This window comes from Artemia franciscana, chromosome 3 (assembly GCF_032884065.1).
Source record: "Artemia franciscana chromosome 3, ASM3288406v1, whole genome shotgun sequence".
NCBI lineage: Eukaryota > Metazoa > Arthropoda > Branchiopoda > Anostraca > Artemiidae > Artemia > Artemia franciscana.
In genome coordinates, this window is record NC_088865.1 from 41,784,140 (window position 1) to 41,808,050 (window position 23,911).

The 23,911-nt window shown below is 34.1% G+C and overlaps 1 protein-coding gene across 2 annotated transcripts in view; it reads left to right on the top strand.

Moving 5' to 3' along the window:
• Positions 1-1,021: 1,021 nt before the first annotated feature.
• Positions 1,022-23,911, top strand: part of LOC136025277 (thymidine phosphorylase-like) — a 36,474-nt gene continuing 13,584 nt past the window's right edge. The window contains exons 1-7 of one of the 2 annotated variants that reach the window (XM_065701158.1): positions 1,045-1,175; positions 7,024-7,137; positions 10,782-10,862; positions 11,763-11,954; positions 12,975-13,252; positions 15,102-15,267; positions 21,803-22,024. In XM_065701158.1, the coding sequence (XP_065557230.1) occupies positions 10,787-10,862; positions 11,763-11,954; positions 12,975-13,252; positions 15,102-15,267; positions 21,803-22,024 (934 nt within the window). In that variant the 5' untranslated portion in view covers positions 1,045-1,175; positions 7,024-7,137; positions 10,782-10,786. Of the gene's footprint in view, positions 1,176-7,023; positions 7,138-10,781; positions 10,863-11,762; positions 11,955-12,974; positions 13,253-15,101; positions 15,268-21,802; positions 22,025-23,911 lie in introns of both variants that reach the window. The other variant, XM_065701157.1, reaches the window with a different exon arrangement.

The window sequence follows — 23,911 nt, forward strand, 5'->3', positions numbered from 1 at the left end:
GCACAGAAAGTTGGGATAGAGAAGTATCGTGCGCATCTGCATTGGGTTCATGTGGCTTGCTGCTGCAGTGAGTTGCCATTGCTAGTATTGTGGTAGAGTTAAAGTTGGGAGTGATCTTTCAGCAAAGTTTATCGACCCTAAGAATTTAGATCGATTTATTATATTGAAAAAAAAAATAGGAATCACGTGGGATGTGATTCAAAGATTGAAGATTTTTATAGATTGGAATGTAGGATGTGCGTATTAATCTGTTCGGTTTAAGTTTTAATGTCGCTCCTTACTTACTGTTAGAAAAACTTGTTTTTTTTTATTATTTAATAGTCATTAATGCAAACCCATTACACAGCTTAGATTTACCGATTATCACGAGTTGTTAGTAAAAGTTTTTTTTTTCTCTCTAGATATTCAAGATACGATAAACACTATTTTCGTTTATCTAAAGCTCCTATTTCCAAGTTTTGTTCTGACCAAGAAAAGAGAAAACAACAAAGTACAAAACTTTAGGGTAAAGAGCGGGGCGTTAAGGAGGTAAGGTGTGTTTGGAAGTCAACGAACTGTTAATGTTAGACTTTCTACGAACGGGAAGTATTGTCAAATCAAACGAATCAATTTGTTGCTTATTTATTTTTGCGGCTTAACGTGGCAGCACTGACAAAAATGTGATACTGTCTTAAAAATTGCTAATTTTGAAACGAGTTAAAGGAAAATTGTAGAAAATCTCGACTGTCAGGTTTTAATAGACCCAAGATGGTTTCGAGAGAAAAAATATTGTATTTTGATGTCCTTGGTGCTGTAATAAAAACTCAAAACGCGTTTTTCAGTTTATCATGCTCTCCTTAATATTTATTGTGTAACATACCACCTTTTTAATAACCGTAACCCTACTGCGTTAGTGATAATCAAATATGGAAATGAAAGCTACAATTTTACCGTACTCTTAGTGTTTGAAAATGAGAGAACGGTCTAGCATTACCTCCAATAAAATAAAAAAGTATACAAGAACGGGTTTTGTAACATTGTTGCTGCGGTTCTTTGTAATTGAGGAGATGTTGTAAAGATGTTAAGCATACCAGACACAATTCAAAAGAAAAGAGACAAACTAGAGTTAAATCAAAAAGATATTGAATTTTTTGTGCAGCAAGTTGTTAATAATGGTGCCGATGATGCTCAAGTTGGTAAGATTCTCTTTTTTTCAAATTTTTTATTGACTAGAACTAACACTTAATCTAGAATAGCACATAGAAATTGACAAAAGGGCATAAAAAGTGTGTTAATATCATAGAAAAAGTAAACCACGTGAAAATATGGGGAAATCATTGACTATTTCTACTCAGATCTGCATTCAGGAATTAATTCCAGAGGAAATAAAAAAGACGTTTCACTATCCCCAAAAAATTAAGCATATGAAGAAAAGGGAAATTGAGTGATTACAGGGCTTTTTATAAAAATTTGACATTTTGGCTCGACGGATCAAAAAAGCGAAAAATAAATCTGACAGTCTAGATTCTTATTCCGTTATTTTTTTATAATCTAGGATACTTTCCTTGATTCATTCGAAATTTAAAGATATTGTTTGTAAATGAATTTGGCAGAACGTCGGTAATTATGATAAAGTATTCGTAATCAGAATTTGATTGACATTTCCTTTCCTTCTTTGTGATAACTGGGTGATTTTGCTCTATGGTTGAAATATTTGTCCACATCTGAGTTGAGACTACTTCCTAGACTTCGTAGATTCCCAAAATTTAGTTTGAATAAAAAAGCCTGTCGACCAGTTACTGCGCATACTGCGTTTTATTACCGATCATAGAGCTTATTGGTTGTCCCCATAGCCAACCAAAATCCCAAATCGTTAAACCTATATCCATGGGATCTAGAAGTTAGTCGACTAGGCATTTATTCCGTTCGACCCGGTACGTTTTACTCTAAAAAGTCTATATCTTCTGTATCTAGACGATATCGCTTATAATTCTATATCTAGATCAGAAACTCTATGTCTTCTTTCAGCCTGTTCCCTTCTTAAATGTCTGATTTATATTTGTAATTATCTTGTTTCGATGTTGGTTAAGACCAGAGGCGTATTTAGGATTTTTTGGGGGGATTTTACAAAAAACTAATAAAAATTTTCAAATATTTGTTTATATTCATTTTTATTATGTATTTACGAGTCAGAAAAACATTCTGGGGGTGGGGGGCTCAAAACTCCTAAGAACCTGGATACGGCCTTGGTTGAGACGAATTTCTGTGCTTTATAGATCGTCAAACAAACCTTGGTTATAATGCTGGTTGACCAAGATCCCATCTCCTCCCCTTCGTATTTACCTGATTTCGGCTTGTAAATGATCCGTTCGCAGCTTAGTTGGGACTCATTTCTTCACTTTGAGACAAACATAACTTACAAAGTAATGAAATTTGAATTATTTTGTTCCTTCAACAAGAGTGAGTTGTGTCGGAATTATTTTACTTGAACCATCAATATCTTTTGTATAGCAAATGAAGTGCTAGTAATTAATGTTTTTATTTGTTCTCTTGGCTCGTAGCAAAAGAAGAAAAGGAAGTTGGAATTTCACGAGAGAGAACAGAATTAAATGAAACAGCCTTATAGGTGGAGAACTGCTTCCGAAGCTAATATTAATACGTTGACCAGAAAATAAAAAGCCCGAAATTAAAGTAAATAAATTTGAGAGGGGTCGAGGAAGGTTGGTGTAATCATACATATGATATTAAAATGGGAAGAAATCAAATTTTCAGGCCCAATTGATATGATTTCTCAGTTAGACATCAATGATAGATACATGGATTTATTCACGTGAAAGCCCAATTGGGCCAAGGTGACATACACAAAGCAAGCGAAAAAATACAGCAACAGAACATAAACTGAAGAGACGCTAAAACTAATTATTTATGAAAATCATCACAATATCTCATACCTAACCAGACGAACTTTGCAATATCATTTATATTTAATTAACACCTACTTTTCAAAATTTTCAAAATCCAATGTTTCGGCGTAACCAATCGTAATTAGCTTCCTTTTTTATCGGTTCAAAATGGGAATGAAGGAGAATGTAGGTCCAGATAAACACAAATGTAAGTGTGACGAGGTTTTCAAAATGTGAACCACGAGGTTTTCCAGAGATTTTCTTTTTGTCAACATAGGTCAACCTCTCTGTGTTTGAGTAACTGTGTGATCTCTAGATTTTAAATTCATGCAAGAAAAATTAGTAGCTCTATTGAATTTCTCGATTACGTTCAAAGTGTTTAGTCTGTAGCGATAGTTTGCTATTCGCTAAAATAGGAATAAATTCCTTTGGTTTAATTTTTTTTAAATGACCTATTAAAAAGAAAAGAAGAAAGGAAAGCCTATTAACAAACGGTACTACTTCCTTTTCTCAACTGGAGGTGCTGATCTCCGTTCACATGATGATCTCACATCTGGAAGTAGAGGGACAATTTTCCTGTGTTGTTAACAGGTTTATATCATTCTCTAAGAAAGACATATTTTGAAATTTTCTAAGAAGGACAATTTTCCTATGTTTTGAACAAGTGTTTATCATTCTCTAAGGAAACATCTTAATAAATTTTTTAAGAAGCACTATTTACCTATGTTTTGAGCAAGTTTATATCATTCTCTGAGAAAACTTCTCTAAAAATTCTCAAAGAAAGACTATTTTCCTATGTTTTGAAAAAAATTATATCCTTCTCTAAGAGAACATCTCTAAAAATTCTCTAAAACGGACTATTTTCCTGTGTTTTGAAGAAGTTTACATCATTCTCTAAGAAAACATCTCTAAAAATTTTCTAAGAAGGACTATTTTTCTATGTTTAGAGCTATTTTATATTTTTCGCTAAGAAAACATCTCAAAAATTTTCTAAGAAGGACTATTTCCTTACGGTTTGAACAAATTTATGTCATTCCCTAAGAAAAGATCTATAAAAATTTTTTTAGAAGGAGCATTTTCCTGTGTTTTAAACAATTCTGTATAATTCTAAAAAAATTAATTAAAATTCTCTAAGAAGGACAATTTTGCTTTGTTTTGAAAAAGTGTAAATCACTCTCTAAGAAAGCATGTCTGGAAATTTTCTAAGAAGGACTATTTTCCTGTGTCGCTAAAAATTCTCCCAAAATCTAGCTCATCTCTTTCTGACTTTGGTAAAAAAAAACCTGCTAAACCGTCTCAGACTCTAATAGACCATCTCTGAGCCTCGTAGTGATACCTATGTCCCTGAAATTTCCTTTTATTGCCTCTCTGACTTTTGAATAAACATTCTAAATGTTGGAGTTGTTACCGGACCCCAAAATAATTGAAAAATAAGAAAGAAATACAATATAATATTTTATCCAAATAATGGAATGTGGAATATCATTACGAAATGAATGCATTGATTCCGGAGTCGGAACTGTGGAATCAGGGACAGGATTGGGGGATCTGGAACTGACAAAAACGGAACCAGATTGGGAACTGGGATCAAAAAGGACGAAGTGGGAATTAGAACCGGTTGAACTGGTTGAACTGGTGTGGAAGCCAGTAGAACCGGAGGTGGAACCGCTGTAACGGGGGGCAGAAGTAGGTGGCAGGGAGTCGGACATCACTTTATTAAAAAAATATCTAGAAAATGTCTTAGGAATGATGGGGTGGCAGAAGGACCAGAGTGTCAGTCGTAGTGAGACACGGTTGCGTGAGTAGACATGGTGCATTACGTTGAGGGTGGCGTGCGAAACCACGAGCCAATGGATTTAAAGCATGATTTTTAACAAGAGAATATCTGAAAAGGCCATAGGAATGATAAGAAATATCACAGAGATGGCACAAGGAAGCCACATGTTGCCAGGCTGGTATGATTTGACATGATGCATGACGTTGAGGGTGACTTGCAAAAATACGAATCAATAGGTTTAAAGCACATTTTTAACAATAAATTACCTAAAAGTGTCTTAGGAATAATGAGGATTGCCAGAGAGTGTCATGTGCCACTCAGTGTGTGCCACGGTGGTATGAATTGTCATAGGAGGCATAATGTTTGGGATGGCTAATGAAAAAATGAATCAATGGATTTAAAGTACATTTTTATAATGAAAATATCTGAAAAATGCCGTATGAATGATAATATGTATCGCTGGGATGTCATGGAGTAGCTAGATATTGCCACGGTGACGTGAGTTGCCTTCGAAAAACAAGTTCTACGGCTTAAAGATACCGTGGGGAGGTGTTAAAAGAATTTCTTCGGTTGAAAGGGACTGAAATCTAACATTCAGTCAAAGAAACGGGGCACTTTCCTTAAAAGCTCTCCAAAATATCTCTTAATGTGGCTCAAATTTAGCTCTGACGAGATTACGCGATAGAAAAATATTATTCGAATGCGAGTTTTTCTACCTGAAATGTGCAGTCTTGGCTGAAAGAAACGAAGTATTTTCATTAAAACCTCTCAGAAATACCTCTGAATATAGCATAATTTTACCTTTATTTAATTAAGCTTGAGTTTGCTTTTCTTTTATCCTATATCAGCTTTTTTTCATGTTTTGTCTTTTCGTTTGTTCAGTTTTAATTAATTTTCTGTGATTTCTTTATTTTATAATTTTTGTTATTATTATAAATTGCATGTACAAAAAATCCCTCCATTCCTTCAATTTCTTGTTCCAGAATGAATCTTCAATATATTTCGCTAATGCAATTTAAGCACCTTGTAGCCTATGTGCATAGGTATGCTTGCTCTAGATTGACACTAAAATAAGCGTAAAATTCTGTGTAGTGAAGAGGAAAAGAAAGACTTTTGATCATATATGAGGATATACCATGCTCTAGCCATAATGATACTCTCACTTTTATTTCATCTCTGACTGTGCATTCAAGTTACAATATTTTTAAAGACTCTATTACTAAGAAATGCACCGAGAACAACCCCTAATATTATTTGATAGCACCCTCTAAAGGATTGCTTAACAAGCAGGTGCACACCAAATATAACCAATCTCTAGTAATTAATTTTCTTCCCGGCACGTCAATTATTAAAGACATATGAAATAGGAAAACACGCCATCCATTTAATCACTCTAGAAAGTGGGACAAGAAATTCTCCATGCGTGGAATAGGTTATCAGGTAGAAAGTATTCTTCGAATAGTAATATTAGAAAGACTTTCATAGTTCGACTTTCTATCGCTTCATTCCATTGAGGAAAAATCTCTTTCGAATCCTAATGCGGACAATAATATTTGGAATATAAAGGTCCCCTGAGAAAAAATGCATTGAAAGCAAAATGAAATCTCTTAAAGTATTATTTAACAATCTACGTGTGCATTGTCATTACGTAGCAACCAAAGTGCGCGGCCTCCTCAGTTACGACCGAAACTTTCTGCGTGTGTTGAAGAAGATGTTGAGAAAACCAAAGGTGCTATGCGCATACTGCTACTAACGCTGCAATAACTATTGCGACTGCGCAAGCTAAGGGCATTAAGGTGAAGCTTTTAAGGAATATTTAGGCGGATGTTGAAATAAATCAAAACAAACTGTGAGCATTAGAATTTCAAAAAGCCGACAAAGCAGTATCTGAAGAATAACTTATATTATTAAGTTAGATCTTTAAGGCACCGGCAGATCCAGGGGGTGGAAGGGCCTGCTTCCGCCCTCCAAGATTTTTTTCTGGTGCCCTCTTTCCCTGTTCCTTTCTTTTTTCACTGCTTTTTAGAATAAATTTGTCAGTTTGGTCAATTATTGGCACCTTTGTCATCCCCCCACCCCCAGATTTTGTTCATTGGTTCCCTTGTGACATTGCCCCCTCCTCCCAAGATTTTCCTGTAGATCCGCCCCTGCTTTAAGTGTAAGTTGTTGGAGATCTTGAACTAGTCAGAAGGCACTATGTGTATACTTTTAATACTATCAATACAGGAGTTTAAGCAAAATACATTTTAAATATTTTTATGTTTTTACTATCATAAATAAAAAACTATCAAAACTTTGAGGAATAAATATCAGTATATGTCAGTTAAACAGACAATCCACGGTTATTCCTTTTTTGTTTTTCAGTAAAGCCCAAATTATATTCTGGTCTTGAGGAGGCATGAGGGTCATCAGCCCTACTCGTGTTAATTTCTGCTCGTTTTGAGTTTGACTGTAATTTATATTCGTTTTGAGTTTCAGGTATTTATTCATATTGGTTTGTGGTAGTTTTACGCTTGAAGGATTATTTCGAATTATTTTCTAAATACTTTCTTTTGTACTTAATATTGAAAATAAACCTTAAAATTACACTAATATCACTAATATCATTATACATCGCTAATTTTATTAGTTTTTCCAAGAGTATTTAAGACAAATATAGTTTCACTACAAATAAGAGTTTAGATACTACCCCCTTCCTTAACTGTAAAACCTAAAGCCTACTGCTCATTGGCACATCATTGAAAATGAATTATATTACAAATATTTTCTTTTCCAGTTATTACAGCAATGAAAATCAAAATATAAATTACAGTGAAATAAAAGTGTCAACTGATGATCTTTCAACAATTAATATCATTATATATCAAATATTCAATTTGATTTTGTTTGTACTTTCCAAGATTGCTCAAGACGCATATAATTTTCAGTAAAGCACAAATGACGCATTAAGTTTTAGACTTAAAGAGTGAGAGAAGATGGCGACACCCAAACTCTTGTTTGCAGTATTTTTGTTCGTGTCAGGCTAGATTTGCATATTCAGTTTAAGTCTGAGTCGTTTTAAGATTTATTTGTTCATTGATATTAGTATCTATTGTATGTTTGTTTGCATTGATCGTTTATTTAAGTTATTTTCGTTTTGCGTTTCATTTATACTTTAATAGCAAAATATTTGTTTCGCTTGAAGCTTTATTTGCCTATTCAATTAAAGCATTAATTGTTTTAAGATTTATTCGTTTATTTACATTATTACTTCTTGTTTGCTTTTTTGCTACGATTGTTTATTGTGTTGCGAGAGCAACACTTTGGTTTTGCCGTTTTTTTTTTCCTAGCACACCGATTTCAGCTTATTTCTAGAAAGTGATAAGGGTGTAACCTCTGCGGTTCTTATGGAAAGTGTGGACCTTAGGCTGAATTGATGAATATGACTTTGCATTTTGGAAAGCTTCGTAGAACTCTTGCCGGGGGCCAAAACTCTATTGTTTCTACCCATTTCTGTTCGTGATTCCAGTTGAGTTTATCTTTCGGTTTTTCTTGCTTGAAATTGCGGTAGAGAAATGGTATCAGGTATGCCTCTTAAACTTTAAAAGGTCTCTCATTGCTAAAGAAATTAGAGTTTATCCTTTGCTCCTTTCTAAATGATGAACGTTAGAAACTTAGTCTACGTCAAAAAAGTCAACTTTTGAACTAAGACAGATTTTTTTCGATGGTAGTCGATAGCTCTTGATGAGCTGATCAAAGTATATGCCATTCAATTTTTGGTAGAAAAATTCCTTCATGAGATTTATCAGTTTGAAAGTTTAAAGGGGCTTACAACTTCAGTAGTAAGGTACACACTGATACCAAAAATAGACTGATCCAGACATGGTATCAGATGTGCTTCTTAAAGCTTAAAATTTCTCTCATTGGTAAAGAAATTAGAGTTTATCCTTTGCTCCTTTCTAAGCGATGACGTTAGAAACTTTGCCTATGGCAAAAAAGTCAACTTTTGAAGTAAGACAGAAATTTTTTTTTCGACGGCTGTCGACAGCTCTTGATGAGCTGATCAATGTATATCATCTATTTTTTGGTAGAAAAATTCCTTCATGATATATACCAGTTTGAAAGTTTAAAGGGGTTGACAACTTCAGTATTAAGGTACACACTGAAACCAAAAATAGACGATACCAATTGTGAGACATATAGGGGAGTTTTGAACAATAGTCGGCTATTAGCTCATAATCATCTTCGGCAATGAGAGGTTCGGAACTTTTGCTAGTTGGTGTACCTATTATTTGTTTTCGGTGCATTTGATGGTAGGACCAATTTGGTTCCAATGGTGAGACATGTAGGGGACTTGTAAGTAATAATCAGCTTTTAGGCTACAATCATCTTCAGCGATGAGGGATTTGAAACTTTTGCTAGTTGCAATGAGAGGTTTGCAACTTTTGCGAGTTGGTGTGCCTAGTATTTATTTTAATATCTTTACAGATTAACAGCTTCAGCGTTTAATCAAAGCGAGGAAACAAAGCCAAAGTGTTGCTCTCGCAACACTTTACTCGGCGAAGCCGAAAAACGGTTGCCGCAACACCTCACGTTGCCCTGCAACGTAGATCTAGCTTAATTTCTGTTCGTTTTGTGTTTCATTTGTTCTTTAAGAGTAATTTCTGTCGTTGTGAGTTTGAATTTTAACAGGTATTCGTATCTGCTGATTTGAAGTTTAATATGACCTTTACTTGTCTTTGAAACACTTTTTTTTCGGAAAGATTTTTTAAATTAGTTTTTAGAAACTATTTGTCGTTTAGGTACCAAATATTTTCCAAGATTGGTCTCATTTAAAAATAATGTAAAAATTGGCTAGTAAAGTATCCTTTTTCATGGCTTGGACTCTTATTTTGATATTTTGGATTTTCTATTCCAGAAAAATTGTGTTGCATCCCTCTCTACCGCACCTGAACGTTACAAGTTGATTAGCTAAGATAGTAGCTACGATTATTATCGTATGCACCAAGTTGTCAGTTTTTGGACTGGTCTGAGACTCTTTGTCTTGAACTCGCAATACCATCCACTTTTTTGTTTACATTGTTGTTTTTTTTTATTTGTTACATTTTTGTACTTTACATTGTTTTAAAAAATAAAGTGATTCATTACGTACTGTGTTAAATCTTATACCTTAAAATAAATATATTTAAAATCTTTGAGGAGACTTACACCTCATACAAAACAAGTGAATTTCATCTTGATAGTGCAAATCTTCCAACTCTGTTAAAAATGGTATGCTTGTAAACAATCAAACATAGAAAAAAGGATGTTTTATACTTTAAAGTTTATTAAAGAAAAAGAAACGAATCACATAGTGAATCTATTATTATCATCTTGATATTAACTAAGATACTACGCACTGCACCCCTTCATGTGTATCATTTACAGGAGTGAACAGTGGAGGCTTGACCAGAAAGAACTGGAAAAATACTACACAACCTGTGATAACAAGACTTGTGAACAGGCTTCATCTTTTTTATAAATATAGGAGTACCATCCAAACCATGAATTAATTTTGAGGGACATGGATAGAAAACCCTCTAGCCTGTGTTAATTAACTGTCCTAATAATCAGTGTTCAGATTTAATATGGGACAGAGGACCTTAGCAATTATTATTTCAAGGATCCGAAAACATGTGGACAAAAACAGACTAATTTGGATTAGTAATGCACAATGTTTTATCCTCTACCTTGAAGCTTTTGATATTTGGTTCAAACTAGTCGTTTGTAATGCCCTTACCTCGAGGTAAATATTAACTTCCTCGGGGTGTTTTGTTGTATGATTACGTTGAATTTATGTATTTGTTTATTTAATGTTATTTTTTTGTTCATCTGACTCTGTAAAATAATAGCTTTGGAAAGTTACGGAATAACTATGATTAAGTAAGTATGTAACCATGTAATCACGTTTTCTGGTGCCATTTTTTTTGCAATTATTTTTAGGCTTCTACTTTTCTCTACATCGAGAGTAAAAAAGTGTACCTCCTAGTGCAATGACCATGGTCAGTTGTCTATAAATCTGTTTTATTTTTTTTTCTCTAATCAACAGATAATAGTAAATCCAAATTAAAATAATATATACTAACATATAATTTATTTTTTAGGTGCCATGCTCATGGCCATTTTTCTTAATGGATTATCAAGCAAAGAAATTGTTCATCTGACCCAAGCAATGGCCACAACAGGTAAAATATTGTATTGTAGACCACCAATCGTAAGCCATAAATACACAGCTTTGTATTATTGACACAAATGTTGGAATGTGTGCATTATATAGGGTGGCCAGGTACGACCATGGGGGGAGGAGCAACCATCCCCTTTGGTTTTTGCCACTCCCGTCTTTAAATTTTGGCCTTTTTTCTGTGTTTTTATTGAAAATACCTATTTTCCTTTTATTTCGACCGTAATTCTTAATTCAACCTATATTTTCTTTTATTTATTTCAACCTTAAAAAGTGGCCACCTTCAAGTATGAAGCCTTCTTTTCAGTGTTTGCCTTAAAGCGTAGATTTTGTACATAAAAAAAATGTATACCCATTCATAATTGTAAGGAAAGAAGAAGGGATAGAGGATCATTGCTGCTACTGGACAATGCCAATTAGCAAATATTAAACGAAGGACGGGATTTTGCCTGGTAAAAAGAATCCGGACATATATTTTACTTAGTTAGACAATATACAACTATAAACGTCTGATGGGGACAAAAGTCAGTAGCGTGAAGATTTGCCTGTGAACTTCCCAGCCACTTACTCTTAAAGCGGTGAAGAAGCAAAGATGGAATTATCTTTGACACGTTCTTTGGAGGGAGAAGTAAAAATACCGAACGAAGTTCAGCCATATGGATGTCCACAAAGTGGGAGATGGACAAAAACACTCAGATGCAGTGTATAACCATGATATCTGATGGCCACAAACGTCACCCAAACTCCAGGGGAAAGATTTCGTCGCCGCAATAGCGTTCAAAATGTCTACAGATGCTTCTTTGATTCGTTTTGTCCCACAGGTGACTCAGAAGGAACTAATTTCTAGGTAAGTTATGATTTTTTCTGGTACTTATCTTGGTATTTGATCTATGTCATCTTCTAGGCAGTTTAATGGAATGGCCTGAAGAATGGAAAGATACTTTAGTTGACAAACATAGTACTGGTGGTGTTGGTGATAAAATATCACTTCTACTTGCTCCTGCTCTGGCGGCGCTGGGTCTTAAAGTACCCATGATAAGTGGACGTGGACTTGGATTTACAGGAGGAACTTTGGATAAGTTGGAAAGCATTCCTGGTAAGGTTAACTTCTTAAGATTCTTAAGTTCCCTCAGTTCTTAGCTTAATGATTATTAATGATCATAATAATTAATAAGAATATTAACATTTACAGTTAACACTTAAACCAGACATATTTTTACAAATAAAAGAGGCTATGGGGTAATATAACTCCCTTAATATTGTCATGAATGACTTGAGGATATTTGAAAAAAAAATGGGTTTAAAATTTTGTTTTTAGAGGTGTTGCCCCTCCCCCCTTCCCACGGAAATTTATGCTGTGCCAAGTTAGGTTTTCATTGAGGGGAGAGAGGTACTCTTCCCAAGCTTCTAACTAACGATAAGATACGTGAGAAACAACAAGAATATTTAAACTTTAGATATGCTCCGAAGGATTTCCGTTGAAGGACTGGAATCAAACTCCCTGGCCTTTCAGCCATTTTCGGTGTCAGTTTCATCAAACGTTGCATGTTGCATTCTCAACTAGTGACCTAGTTTTGATCCACCAATCATGGTTTCTTTCAGAAAAAAAGAAAAAAAAATGTTTTTCTTATCAGTTTTATTCATGACTATCCTTAAATAATTTAAAATCTTACTTTCCTGGTAATGGTTTGTTTTTATTTAAATTTTTGGCAACTGCAGTCGTTATTATTATTCTTTATTTCTATCTTATGCTTGCAAGACCTGATAAAATATTTGTATGCAAATTAGCAAGCCAATTAATTTCCCAACACATTTTGTATTTGAAGTTTCCACACAAAGTTCTGTTCCACACCATTGGTAGTATGAACAAAAGCTGTATTACATATTTTTAATAGCAAGAAGAGTAAAAGCAAAAATTTTAAACGAGATCATAAATTTTTGTTACTGAAATAAATCCTATAAACTGTACTGATCTCTACATTTTGAAATGGTTAAAGACCCTGTTTGAAGTTTGACGAAACTTTTGTTATTTTTCATATTGATTATGTCACATAATCCACAAAGCAATTAATTTTAATCTTCAGTTATTCACAAGATAAGAAAAACCTTTTTTCAGGTTTTCGTGTTTCTCTTAGCTCATCAGAGATGAGTAACTGCCTCGAAAAAGCTGGATGTTTTATAGCAGGTCAAACTGACGGATTTGTCCCTGCCGATCGTCGCCTTTATGCCCTTAGAGACGTCACAGCTACAGTTGACAGTCTTGGCCTAATAACTGCTTCTATTATTTCAAAAAAGGCTGCTGAGAATATCAGGGCTCTAGTTCTGGATGTTAAAGTTGGAACCGGTTCCTATCAGAAGTCGCTAGCAGATGCTAAAGTTCTGTCCAAGTCATTGGTAGCTATACTTTATAACTAGACTCAATTTCATAGGAAACACATGAATGAAGTTCAGGGACCAGGGGTATATGAAGGAGTTTCTGATTTTTTATATTCGAAATTCAGGGCTCAGGGTTCTTTTCTAGTAGATTCTTAGGACCCAAAGGCTATAAGAAAATAGAAGCTTTACTAATCTTAAAATTTAAAATATGTTCAAAATTTTCTTTAGCTGTAAAAAGGTATAATTCCAGGAACTAAATGAGAAAGAAACAAGGATGGAGACATTAAATATTATCCTGTCCCCTTTCCATAAATTATTTTTCAGGGGTGCGAAGGCAATGGACCTTTTGTGGCATGACCTTTGAGGTCTTGTCAAATGCTGTAGCTAAATCTTGTAAACTAAAGGGTGAACATTTGAAAGTGAACTAAAGTCAATGTTATGATTATCCATGTTCCTATTTAAAGTTATTAAATCGATGCTGAAACTTTATGCGTGCATTGTACTCGTAGACAAATAATATGCAGTAATATGAGGGGCAATAAAACGGAGATGGAGAAGGACTTGTTAGATGTTTTCCAGAGGAAGTCTCTATGCATATTTTTGGCTACTTGTTTCACTGACTGCATGCCAAACAAAAACCTTCCTAGCTTCCAAACTTTCTATCCAACTTCTTTGGGCTATAATAAGAGCAAGGTGGAGGAGAGAGCTTGGAGATGTTTTGCAAATGAAGGATGATAGTTTGTCAAAGATCGTTCTTTTCGGCCATCTATTTTATGCCAAACAAAAGCAGGTCGTCCCCGAATGGGGTGGCAAGAGGACGTAGGGAAAGATTTAGAGGAAATTAGAATATCTTGAGAAGGAATAAGATTTGAAACGCTGAGGGGCGCAAAAAAAGAAGCACTGAGCGATTTTTTTAAATAAAACATGGGCTGATGTGATTTATTGTCAAAGTCTCTTTGCTAATGCTCTACCCATTCAGAGAAAATTGACTTTAAAAACAAGACAGAAAATCCGTAGCTGCTTCTAAACTGTCAGATGTTTACCAAGAATGGCAGCTGAGAGTTGGATATCACCTGTCTCTTGCATTAATTTTGGCTCATCACTCATCAGTTGCCTTTTGTTCTCTATCCCCGAATTTTAGGTGATTTCTCCATAAATCTCTGTGTCTCCCCTAAGGGTTCCAAAGATTTATGGCATAGAGGTGCCAAAAATTTTAATTCGGCCCTGTCAATACTAAAATCCGAAATAAACAGAAAAAAATTGAATGGCTGACCATCAAAGCTGACCATTTTGATGGTCAATCTTGTTTCTATAAACAGTATACTGTAACTTTAAAGATTGAGTTACATTTTGGGGTTACGAGAAACCACATTATGTCAAGGACTAAACATGACTAAACACTGAGGTCAATTTATCTACCATCAAGCTTGTTACTATTAACACCAAACTTTATCCTGGGCTGATGTTTTTTTCTGTCTTATTAAAAAAAACTAAGTAATAAATTAATTAACAGGTCTAATCTCTGCTATAATTCCTGTTAACAATTTAATCTGAAGAGGACGGGTACTTAACCCACTAGATGTGTCTTGTTGTGCTAAAAGTTGATCGAAAGCTCAGGTACCATTGTTTGAAGTTAAGAGCTTTTCGAGCCAGGAGAAAAATTAAATTGTTTTTCCGGCATCAGAAGTTTTGATATATAACAGGAAATTTCTATTCTTCTTTTGTACCTGTTTTCAGTCTAAGAAAATTGATGATTTGTTGACGAGATACTTTTATATGAAGATCTTACTTTCCTTATACATTCGTTTTATATTATATCTGAATTATTTTTCTCATTTTATCTATTAAATATGAAAATTTTATATAGGTCTCAACTGCTGCAAATTTAAAAATTAGTACAACTGCTATAATTAGCAACATGGATGCACCTCTTGGGAAAACCATTGGAAATTCTTTAGAGGTTCGAGAAGCTGTGAAAATTCTTCGACGGGAAGAGCATAATAATGATATTTATGAGCTAGTTACAACTTTAGGTGAGCTTAAAATACTTGACGTACTTAAGAACAAAATACATAAGACACATAAATAATTCAAGTTAAATTAAATTAAATACTTAATAACAGTTTTAATTAAATTTATTTAAATTAATTTAAAGCTTTATTACAAGTAGTAAAATATTTCAAAATAATAATCTAAAATAATTCAAATAGAATAATCTAAATAAACCAAAATAATATTAAAATAATTTAAGTAAAATAATTTAATTTAATTAATAATAGTTAGAAATAATATACCTAAACAATTATAAAACAAATATCAGTCGTTGGTTTTCACTGGTTTTCTGAACATATATCTGAAACCATATCAGTAATTATTTTGCATTGGATTTAAAAACCCAAAATCAATCAAACAGTTCGGTGGTAACGAACTGAAAGTAAAGAGCAGCCCTGCTCAATGGTAACCGAAATTCTAATAAATAGAATTTCTACACAAGTAGATACATAGAAAGAATTGGATGCTAATTTCAAATATATAAGTTTGATCAGGTTTAGTTTTCCCCATCAAAAGTTACGAGCCTGAGAATATTTGCCGTATTTTTGAAAAAAGGAGGAACCATTTCCTTAGAGTTATAGAATCTTAATGAAAATCACACCATCAGATTCAGTGTATCAGAAAACCATTCTGTACAGGTTTCAAGCTCCTATCTGCAAAAATATGGAATTTTTTTATTTATTGGCAGAAGAAAGATCAAGGAAGCGTGTTTATTTGTTTTTGCTTTTTTTTTTCCCAGGGTGATCGTATCGACCCAGTGGTCCTAGAATATCGTGTCCGGAATATCATATCTATTGTATACCAGCGGTCCTAGAATATCGAAAACTCGAGGCGAAATTAAAAGTAGTAGTGCCCTGTTTAAGGGACCACAAAAATGGAGGGTATCTATGCCCCCTCCCACGCTTCTATTTTCCCCAACGTTACCCGATCAAAATTTTGAGATAGCCATTTTGTTCATCGTAGTAAAAATAAAATAAAATAGTAACTCTGTCTCTGAGGATGACTTAATCCCCCACAGACCCCAGGGGAAGTGTTGCAAGTTGTGAACTTTGCCCATTACTTACATATAGAATTGGTTATTGGGAAGTACCCAGATGTTTTCAGGGTAGATTTTTCTGGGGGGAGGTCAGGGGAAAAGATCAAGTGGAAGGATCTTTCCATGGAGGAATTTCTCGTGGGGAATTTTCCGTGAAGGTGCCGGATTTCAATTGAAAGTAAGAAGCAACATTAAAACTTAAAATGAACAGAAACTATTACGTATGCGAGGGGGATCGCCCCCTCGTCAATGCCTCGCTCTTTGCGCTAAAGTTTTTTTTCAGTATTTTCATAAGAGCTATTTATTCTGATTTAACCCTTTGTAATTTGGGCCATTCTTAAAGAATGAAGAAAATTTGACCTTTGATGTAAAGAGCCAGGTGTTGACGAGGGGCAAACCCCCTTATATGCGTAATAAAAATATACGAATGTAGAAGTTCTTTACGTAAGTTAATTCGTAAGCTGCGTATGCTTATAACTAATAAAAACACTCATAAGAGTTCTAGTCTCCTTTTTAAGTGACCAAAACATTGGGGGAAACTAAGACCCCTCCCTCGTTCCTGTTTTCTCAAAATCGCCCGATCAAAATTTTGAGATAGGCACTTAGCTAAAAAAGTAAAATTAATGTGCTAAATAGTTATAATAATTCATTGCGGTGAGCCAAATCGAAAATCTGCATTAATTCAAAAATGTTCAGAAATTGAATAAAAAAAAACGGTTTTTTTTCCAGCTGAAAGTAAGGAGTAAGCTTAAAACTTAAGACGAGGCGAATTTATTCCGTATATGAAAGGGGCTGTCCCGTCTTCAGCGCCTCACTCTTGACGCTGAAGTTTGACTATTTCTCACAACTCTTAAGTTAAAAAAAAACTGTTTCTTTATTTGATAAGAACAATGATTTCAGATATTAGTCATTCTTTACTATTAAGAAAATTTTTGTTGCTTTAGACTGATAAGTTGTCACTAGCCTCATTGAAAAGCAGCTCACATTTATAAACATTTTAAAATTTTGAAGACTAAACAGTTGTAAGACCAGTGATGAATGATTTTTAACCAATAATAAACGGGAAAATATATTTTAGTTGATAGCAATTTAATCATTATAAACTTTTTTATTGCTGATCACTGAATTGTTATCACCTTAATCAAAAAGCTGTTCGAACCTTCATTTTACTTTAAGGTTTTAAAGCAAAATGTATTTTAAACCAAGAACTATTAATATTAGAACCAAAGTTCAATAGAAACAACAATTTCAGTTGTTAGTCATTCTTATCCCTTATCAGCTTTCAGTCATCTATCAGTCTATCAGCTTATCAGTCATCCTTACCCCTTTTCATGCATATCATGTGCTACCGACCAGTGAATTGCCACCGACCAGACCTAAAAGTTGTGTAGGAATGCATTCATTTTAAAGTTTCAAATTTAGCCTAAAACTGACAATAAATTATTTAAGAACGCCCAATCATTGGAAACTATTTAATGTTAGCTCTTAGTCACTCTTACTAAAAAGAGAAGATAATGAGGATTTTTTTCAATTCCTTATTGTCTTCTCATTTTTGTATGTAACCACTATTTAAAATTATGGATGCTTTTGCTGATGCTGATCGGTGAATTATCATCAGTCTGATCAAAAACATTTACAGATTCATTTACTTTGTTTACCTACCAGGCATTATCAACTGTAAACCGCAAGTTTTCTATAAAGAGAGATGACTTTATAACACTGGTAAAAAGCAACGGTCTATACCGAAATAGGTTTCAGAGATCAAGTCTTTCAGAGGTTAAATAAAAAAAAACAAGTTTTTTAACTGCAAGTAAGGAGTGACGTTAAAACTTAAAACGAACAGAAATTATTCCATATATGAAAGGGGTTATCTCCTCCTCAACGCCTCGCTCTTTACGCTAAAGTTTGACTCTTTCTCACAACTCTACTTTTTAAAACAACAAAAAATTTTAGCGTAAAGAGCGAGACGTTGAGGAGGGGACAAACCCTTTCATATAGGCCTACAGAATAATTTCTGTTCGTTTTAAGTTTTAATGTCGCTCCTTACTTGCAGTTAAAAAGCTTTTTCTTATCTAATTTCTGAACGTTTCTTTAATTAATGCATGTTTTGATTCTGGCTCACGACACATGAATAATTAAAACAAAATTTGCATATAAATTATTTTGCCTAGATAGCTTTCTCATAGTTTTGATCCGACAATTTTGATAAGAAAAGGGGTGGGGGGGAGGCCTATTTGCAGTCCAATGTTCGGTTACTTAAAGAGGCAACTAGAACTTTTATTTCCCCCTTGAGGAGTTTTCTCCCTCGTCAATACCTCGCTCTTTACACTGAAGGTTCAGTTTCACAATCACAAAGGCCGTAGAATAAATAGTTGAAATTACTAAAAATACTTTAGCGTAAAGAGTGAGGTATTGTGGAGGAGACGATTTCCCATTATATTCGTAATAATTTCTGTTCGTTTTAGGTTTTAATGCTGCTCCTTACTTCCACCTGAAAAAACTTTTTTTTCATTTATTTTCTCATTTTTTTTTGAATAATGCTAGAAAATCCTACATCCGGTTCATGGAAATTTTCTTCCCCCATGATAAATTTCTCCATGGAAAGATCCCCCCACGTAACTCCCTCCCCGAACCCCCTTTAACGTGAAAAATTTCCCCTGAAAACGTCTGTACACGTTCCAATAACCATTCTATATGTAAACAATGGTCAAAGTTTGTAACTTGCAGTCCCTTCCCCGGGGACTATGGGGGATTAAGACGTCAAAAAAAATAATTATTAGGTTTTTTTATTAGGACTATGCTGAACAAAATTGCTATCTCAAAATTTTGATCCAGTGACTTTGGGAAAAATGAGCAGGGGAGGGGGCCTAGGTGCCCTCCAATTTTCTTGGCCACAAAAAAGGGCACTAGAACTTTTAATTTCCATTAGAATGAGCCTCTTGCGACATTCAAGGACGACTGGTTCGATACTTTCACCCCTGGGAAAAAAACAACAACAACAAAAAAAACAAATAAATACGCATCCGTGATCCGTCTTCTTGGAAAAAATACAAAATTCCACTTTTTGTAGATAGGAGCTTGAAACTTGTACTGTAGGGTTTTCTTATACGCTGAATCGGATGCTGTGGTATTTTTTACGCTTAAGGTTCAGTTTGGTCCCAGTTCCTTAAGAATAACCCCTGAATCACAAAGGTCGTAAAATAAATAGTTGACACTACTAAAAATACTTTAGCGTAAAGAGTGAGGTGTTGTGGAGGAGACGATTTCCCCTTATATTCGTAATGATTTCTGTTCGTTTTAGGTTCTAATGCTGCTCCTTACTTCCACCTGAAAAGACTTTTTTCATTTATTTTCTCGTTTTTTTTAAATAATGCTAGAAAATCCTACAGCCCCTTCATGGAAATTTTATTCCCCCATGATAAATTCCTCCATGGAAAGATCCTCCAACGTAACTTCCTCCCCCAGCCCCCCTTTAACGTTAAACAGTTCCCCTGAAAACATCTGTACACGTTCCAATAACCATTACTATATGTAAACAATGGTCAAAGTTTGTAACTTGCAATCCCTTCCCCGGGCACTATGGAGGATTAAGGCGTCAGAAAAACATAATTATTAGGTTTTTTATAGGACTATGCTGAAAAAAATGGCTATCTCGAAATTATGATCCAGTGACTTTGGGAAAAAATGAGCGGGGGAGGGGCCTAGGTGCCCTCCATTTTTTGATCACCAAAAAAGGGCACTAGAACTTTTAGTTTCCATTAGAATGAGCCCTCTTGTGACATTCTAGGACCACTGGGTCGATAATTTCACCACTGGGAAAAAAAAAGCAAAAAAAAAAACAACAAATGAACACGCCTCCGTGATCTATCTGTCTTCTGGGAAAAAAATACAAAATTCCACTTTTTTGTAGATAGGAGCTTGAAACTTCTACTGTAGGGTTTTCTGATACGCTGAATCTGATGTTGCGGTTTTTGTTAAGATTCTTTTACTTCTAGGGGGTGTTTCCCTCTATTTTCTAAAATAAAGCAAATTTTCTCAGACTCGTAACTTTTGATGGGTAAAACTAAATTTGATGAAACTTATGTATTTAGAATCAGCGTAAAAATGAAATTCTTTTGACGTAACTATTGGTATTAAAATTCCAATTTTTTGGGTTTCGTATACTATTGAGTTGGGTCACTCCTTACTACAGTTCGGTATCACGAACTTTTTGATCAATTTTTAATTCAGCAGTTTCAATTCAATTTCGATTCAGCCTACTCCTCTCTTTTCTACTGCTTCTTACCTTCAGTGTAAGTTGTAGACAAATAAGAAAATGTATTTTGGCTTACCAATTTTTCTGTCTTTCATTTTTTCTTATCTGGCAGCAGCAACAAAACAATTCTCTGGTTTGCTTTCTGTGGAGCAGTAATAGTGTTTGTTTGGAGTGTAGAGCAGCAGCTGCAGTAGACATCCTGCTCTAAATGCAATACAAAATGAAGATAGAGGAATACCGGGAAAATATGTGAAGGATTTTTCATTGTGATTACTTTTCATGGTTTATTCAGGGCAATGTTCGGTTTAAGTTTGACGTTTTGCATGATAATTTTTGCTGTTTCAATTTTCAATACTGTTCTTTGCTATCGTTTAAAAAATTTCTTTTTTGATCAAATAATTCTTCAAGTCTGTTAAATAATATTGTAATTTTAAATAATATTATATCTATTAAATAATAGTATAGTAGCAATACAAGTTACATTAAGAGGCAAGACAGTAATTTGACAACCTAACCTGCTTTATATGCTGACTAGTGAACTAACCCTACTGAAAGTAGTTCTTCAGATTCATTTCACAGCTCGTTTCTTTTTCAAAATTTTGATCTAAACAATATTTTTACCAAGAATCAATAATTAAAAAAATAATATTCTGTGAAAATATTTTTTTTTTAATGCCAAGCTAACACAATCAACATTTTTCAAAAACATATTTTTCTAGGACCATTAAATATTAATTTTATATTGTAAAGTCTGTGAAAATAAAATCCATAAAGGCAAACTATGAAAAAAATGAGCAAAACAAAATCCAGCATTCAAAAAACTTTTTAAATCACCACTTATAAGTTTTTTTCTCAGTATTCATTTGCACTTAGAAATTTCTGACAAAATTTTTATAGCCTACGCTTCTATGTCATTTTACAGATAAAAAAAAATGTGAAAGCTATTTTATTTTCTATGTGAATAAGGCTTAATTTGAACACAATTTTTTTTTTTTTTAGTCTTAGCCTAAATTTTTGTGCATTGCTAGTGTTGTCTTGTCTCTTCTCGCTTTGTTTTTTTGTCACTTCTATTTTCCAACCATGGCTTTTAATTAGTTTCCTGTAATTTTAAGTTTCACATTAAAAGGTATATTAAAAACCTCCCAATTTCAAAATTCAAGAACTACCAATTTCAGAAAAATATTCAAAATTCTAAATTTTTATGTCAAAAATTTTCAATTTCCAGGCGGCATTCTTTTACTTTCAATGAACAAAGTGAAAACAATCGATGAGGGTATTGCTTCTCTCGGTGAAACTCTCAAAGATGGAAGAGCTTTGCTTAAATTCGAGGATATGATTAAGCATCAAGGAGTAGAAGAAAAGACTGCAAGAGAACTCTGTCATGGATGTATTGATCTGGTCTTACCACGTGCAGAACATGTTACTGCTGTTGAGGCACAAAGCTCTGGTAACTATAGCCTTATATATATAATGTTCATCCACCGCAATGTGTCGTATAACCTCTCGCACTGATATAAATTAAGACTTTATGCTATGATATGTAATGCTACAGAGAAAATTTTGCCCGTAAAATAAGCAGCGCCAAGTAGAGCTCTACATAGAATTCTGCGTTACGTGTGTCTGTGTTACCGTATGGAAAAGTCAATATAGTAGTAATAATGTTGAAACTCTAGATGAGGATCTAGACGAGGACAGTGAAAACAGACACAAAATTCTAGGTACTTCAATCGCACGTACAGCAATTATTATTAGCAGAAATTGCATTCTAATTGCAATTAGAAGAAGAGGTTGTTTTTGCCACCTTCATTGGGAATCCAACTTGCATTTAGGCTCAGTTAAAGAAGAAAACTTACAACTCATGACTTTGGAAGCACCCTGTTAATGAAGTCTCTCAGACAAATCTAGTGAATGAACCGTAAACTATTTGTGGAACGGAAGTCATTATTTTGTTCTGTATAGGTATGTTAGTTTTAATTTTAATACTTTAGTATTTCTGCTGATGGCGACCGCTATATGTACAATCGAAATATCCAGACTTTTGTGTCTAATTTCACTGTCTAAAATATGGACTTATCCTCATTTGAAATTTTTTTTTTGTCATGGAAAGGCAGTGTAAAAAAAAAATCCCTAATTTGAGATATTACGCCTAAAATAGGAATCAACAAGTTTTGAAAGTAAATTAAAAACAGTTTCTAAAGTAAACTAAAAACATTTTCTAGAAGGTCACTCACACCGTTTTTCTATACAAAACCTCCCTGCTGCAAGAATCATAGCTTAAATCTCCATCTCCATTCTCCTTGTATTTTTAAGTATGCCGAGCGTGAAATGACTTGTTTAAGGGGTGAAATATTATGCTAAAGGCAATGGAACTTAACCATTTAGCCACTACATAGGTAGGGTGAGAGTCGCTATAAGGTAAGTTATAAGCATAATGTAGTTTTTGGGTAGACACATTCCGGAATGAGTAAATGAGGCTAGTTTGTATAACCTATCACCTAATGAATCCAAGCTAGCATAATTCTTCTTTTAGAATGTAATCTTCATTGTAAACAAATACAAAGTAGAAACAATAGGGAAAATCTTTTCAAGACAGTGGAAATCAGTTCTGTGAATATTTCGGCCCATGTCCAAGGGCCGTCTTCAGCACAATACGAGAACGAGAGAGAAAATATGTATATATAAATAAACTTACATCAAATTGTGAGAATTATAACTAATATGTTTTTTAAAAACTCTTCTAAAAACAGCCCTAGTATCCTTACTTCAACGAAGTTCAACCAAGTTCAAATTTTAAGAATCCCGTAGAAATGAAAACCTTATTCCCTAGTCTTTAAGATATAAGTTACATTTAAACACCCGGAAAGAAGCGCAATTCGCCCATACACTACGGTTAAAAACCTTTGTCCATATTATTAAGGACAAAAAAAAAAAAAGACACATAATGCATTCAGAGAGAAAATCGTTGGAAACGTTTTTGCTGGAAAACCTGTCCACTGTTTATTTTGCTCAAGTTGTTAGATTAGAAAGGAATTTGTTTAGCCATGATTTTTGCTTGTCCAAGGAACGCCTTTATAAAAAATTGGAATGTTGCGAAATGAATCTTCGATGAGAAACCGTATTTATTCTCCAAGATTCACTCCTGGACCTGATATTGTTAGCCTCTCTTCTAAAACATTGGAACCCCAGGAATTTGAAACACAGGAAAAAGGTCCAAAATTCTCTTTTCTACCGAAACAGGTTCCTGTGGCAGATATAGTTTCCTCTCTAGATCCCGCTTTGCATAAACACTATCCATCTGTTTCTAACCCTGATCAAGTTAGATCTGGTCTTATAA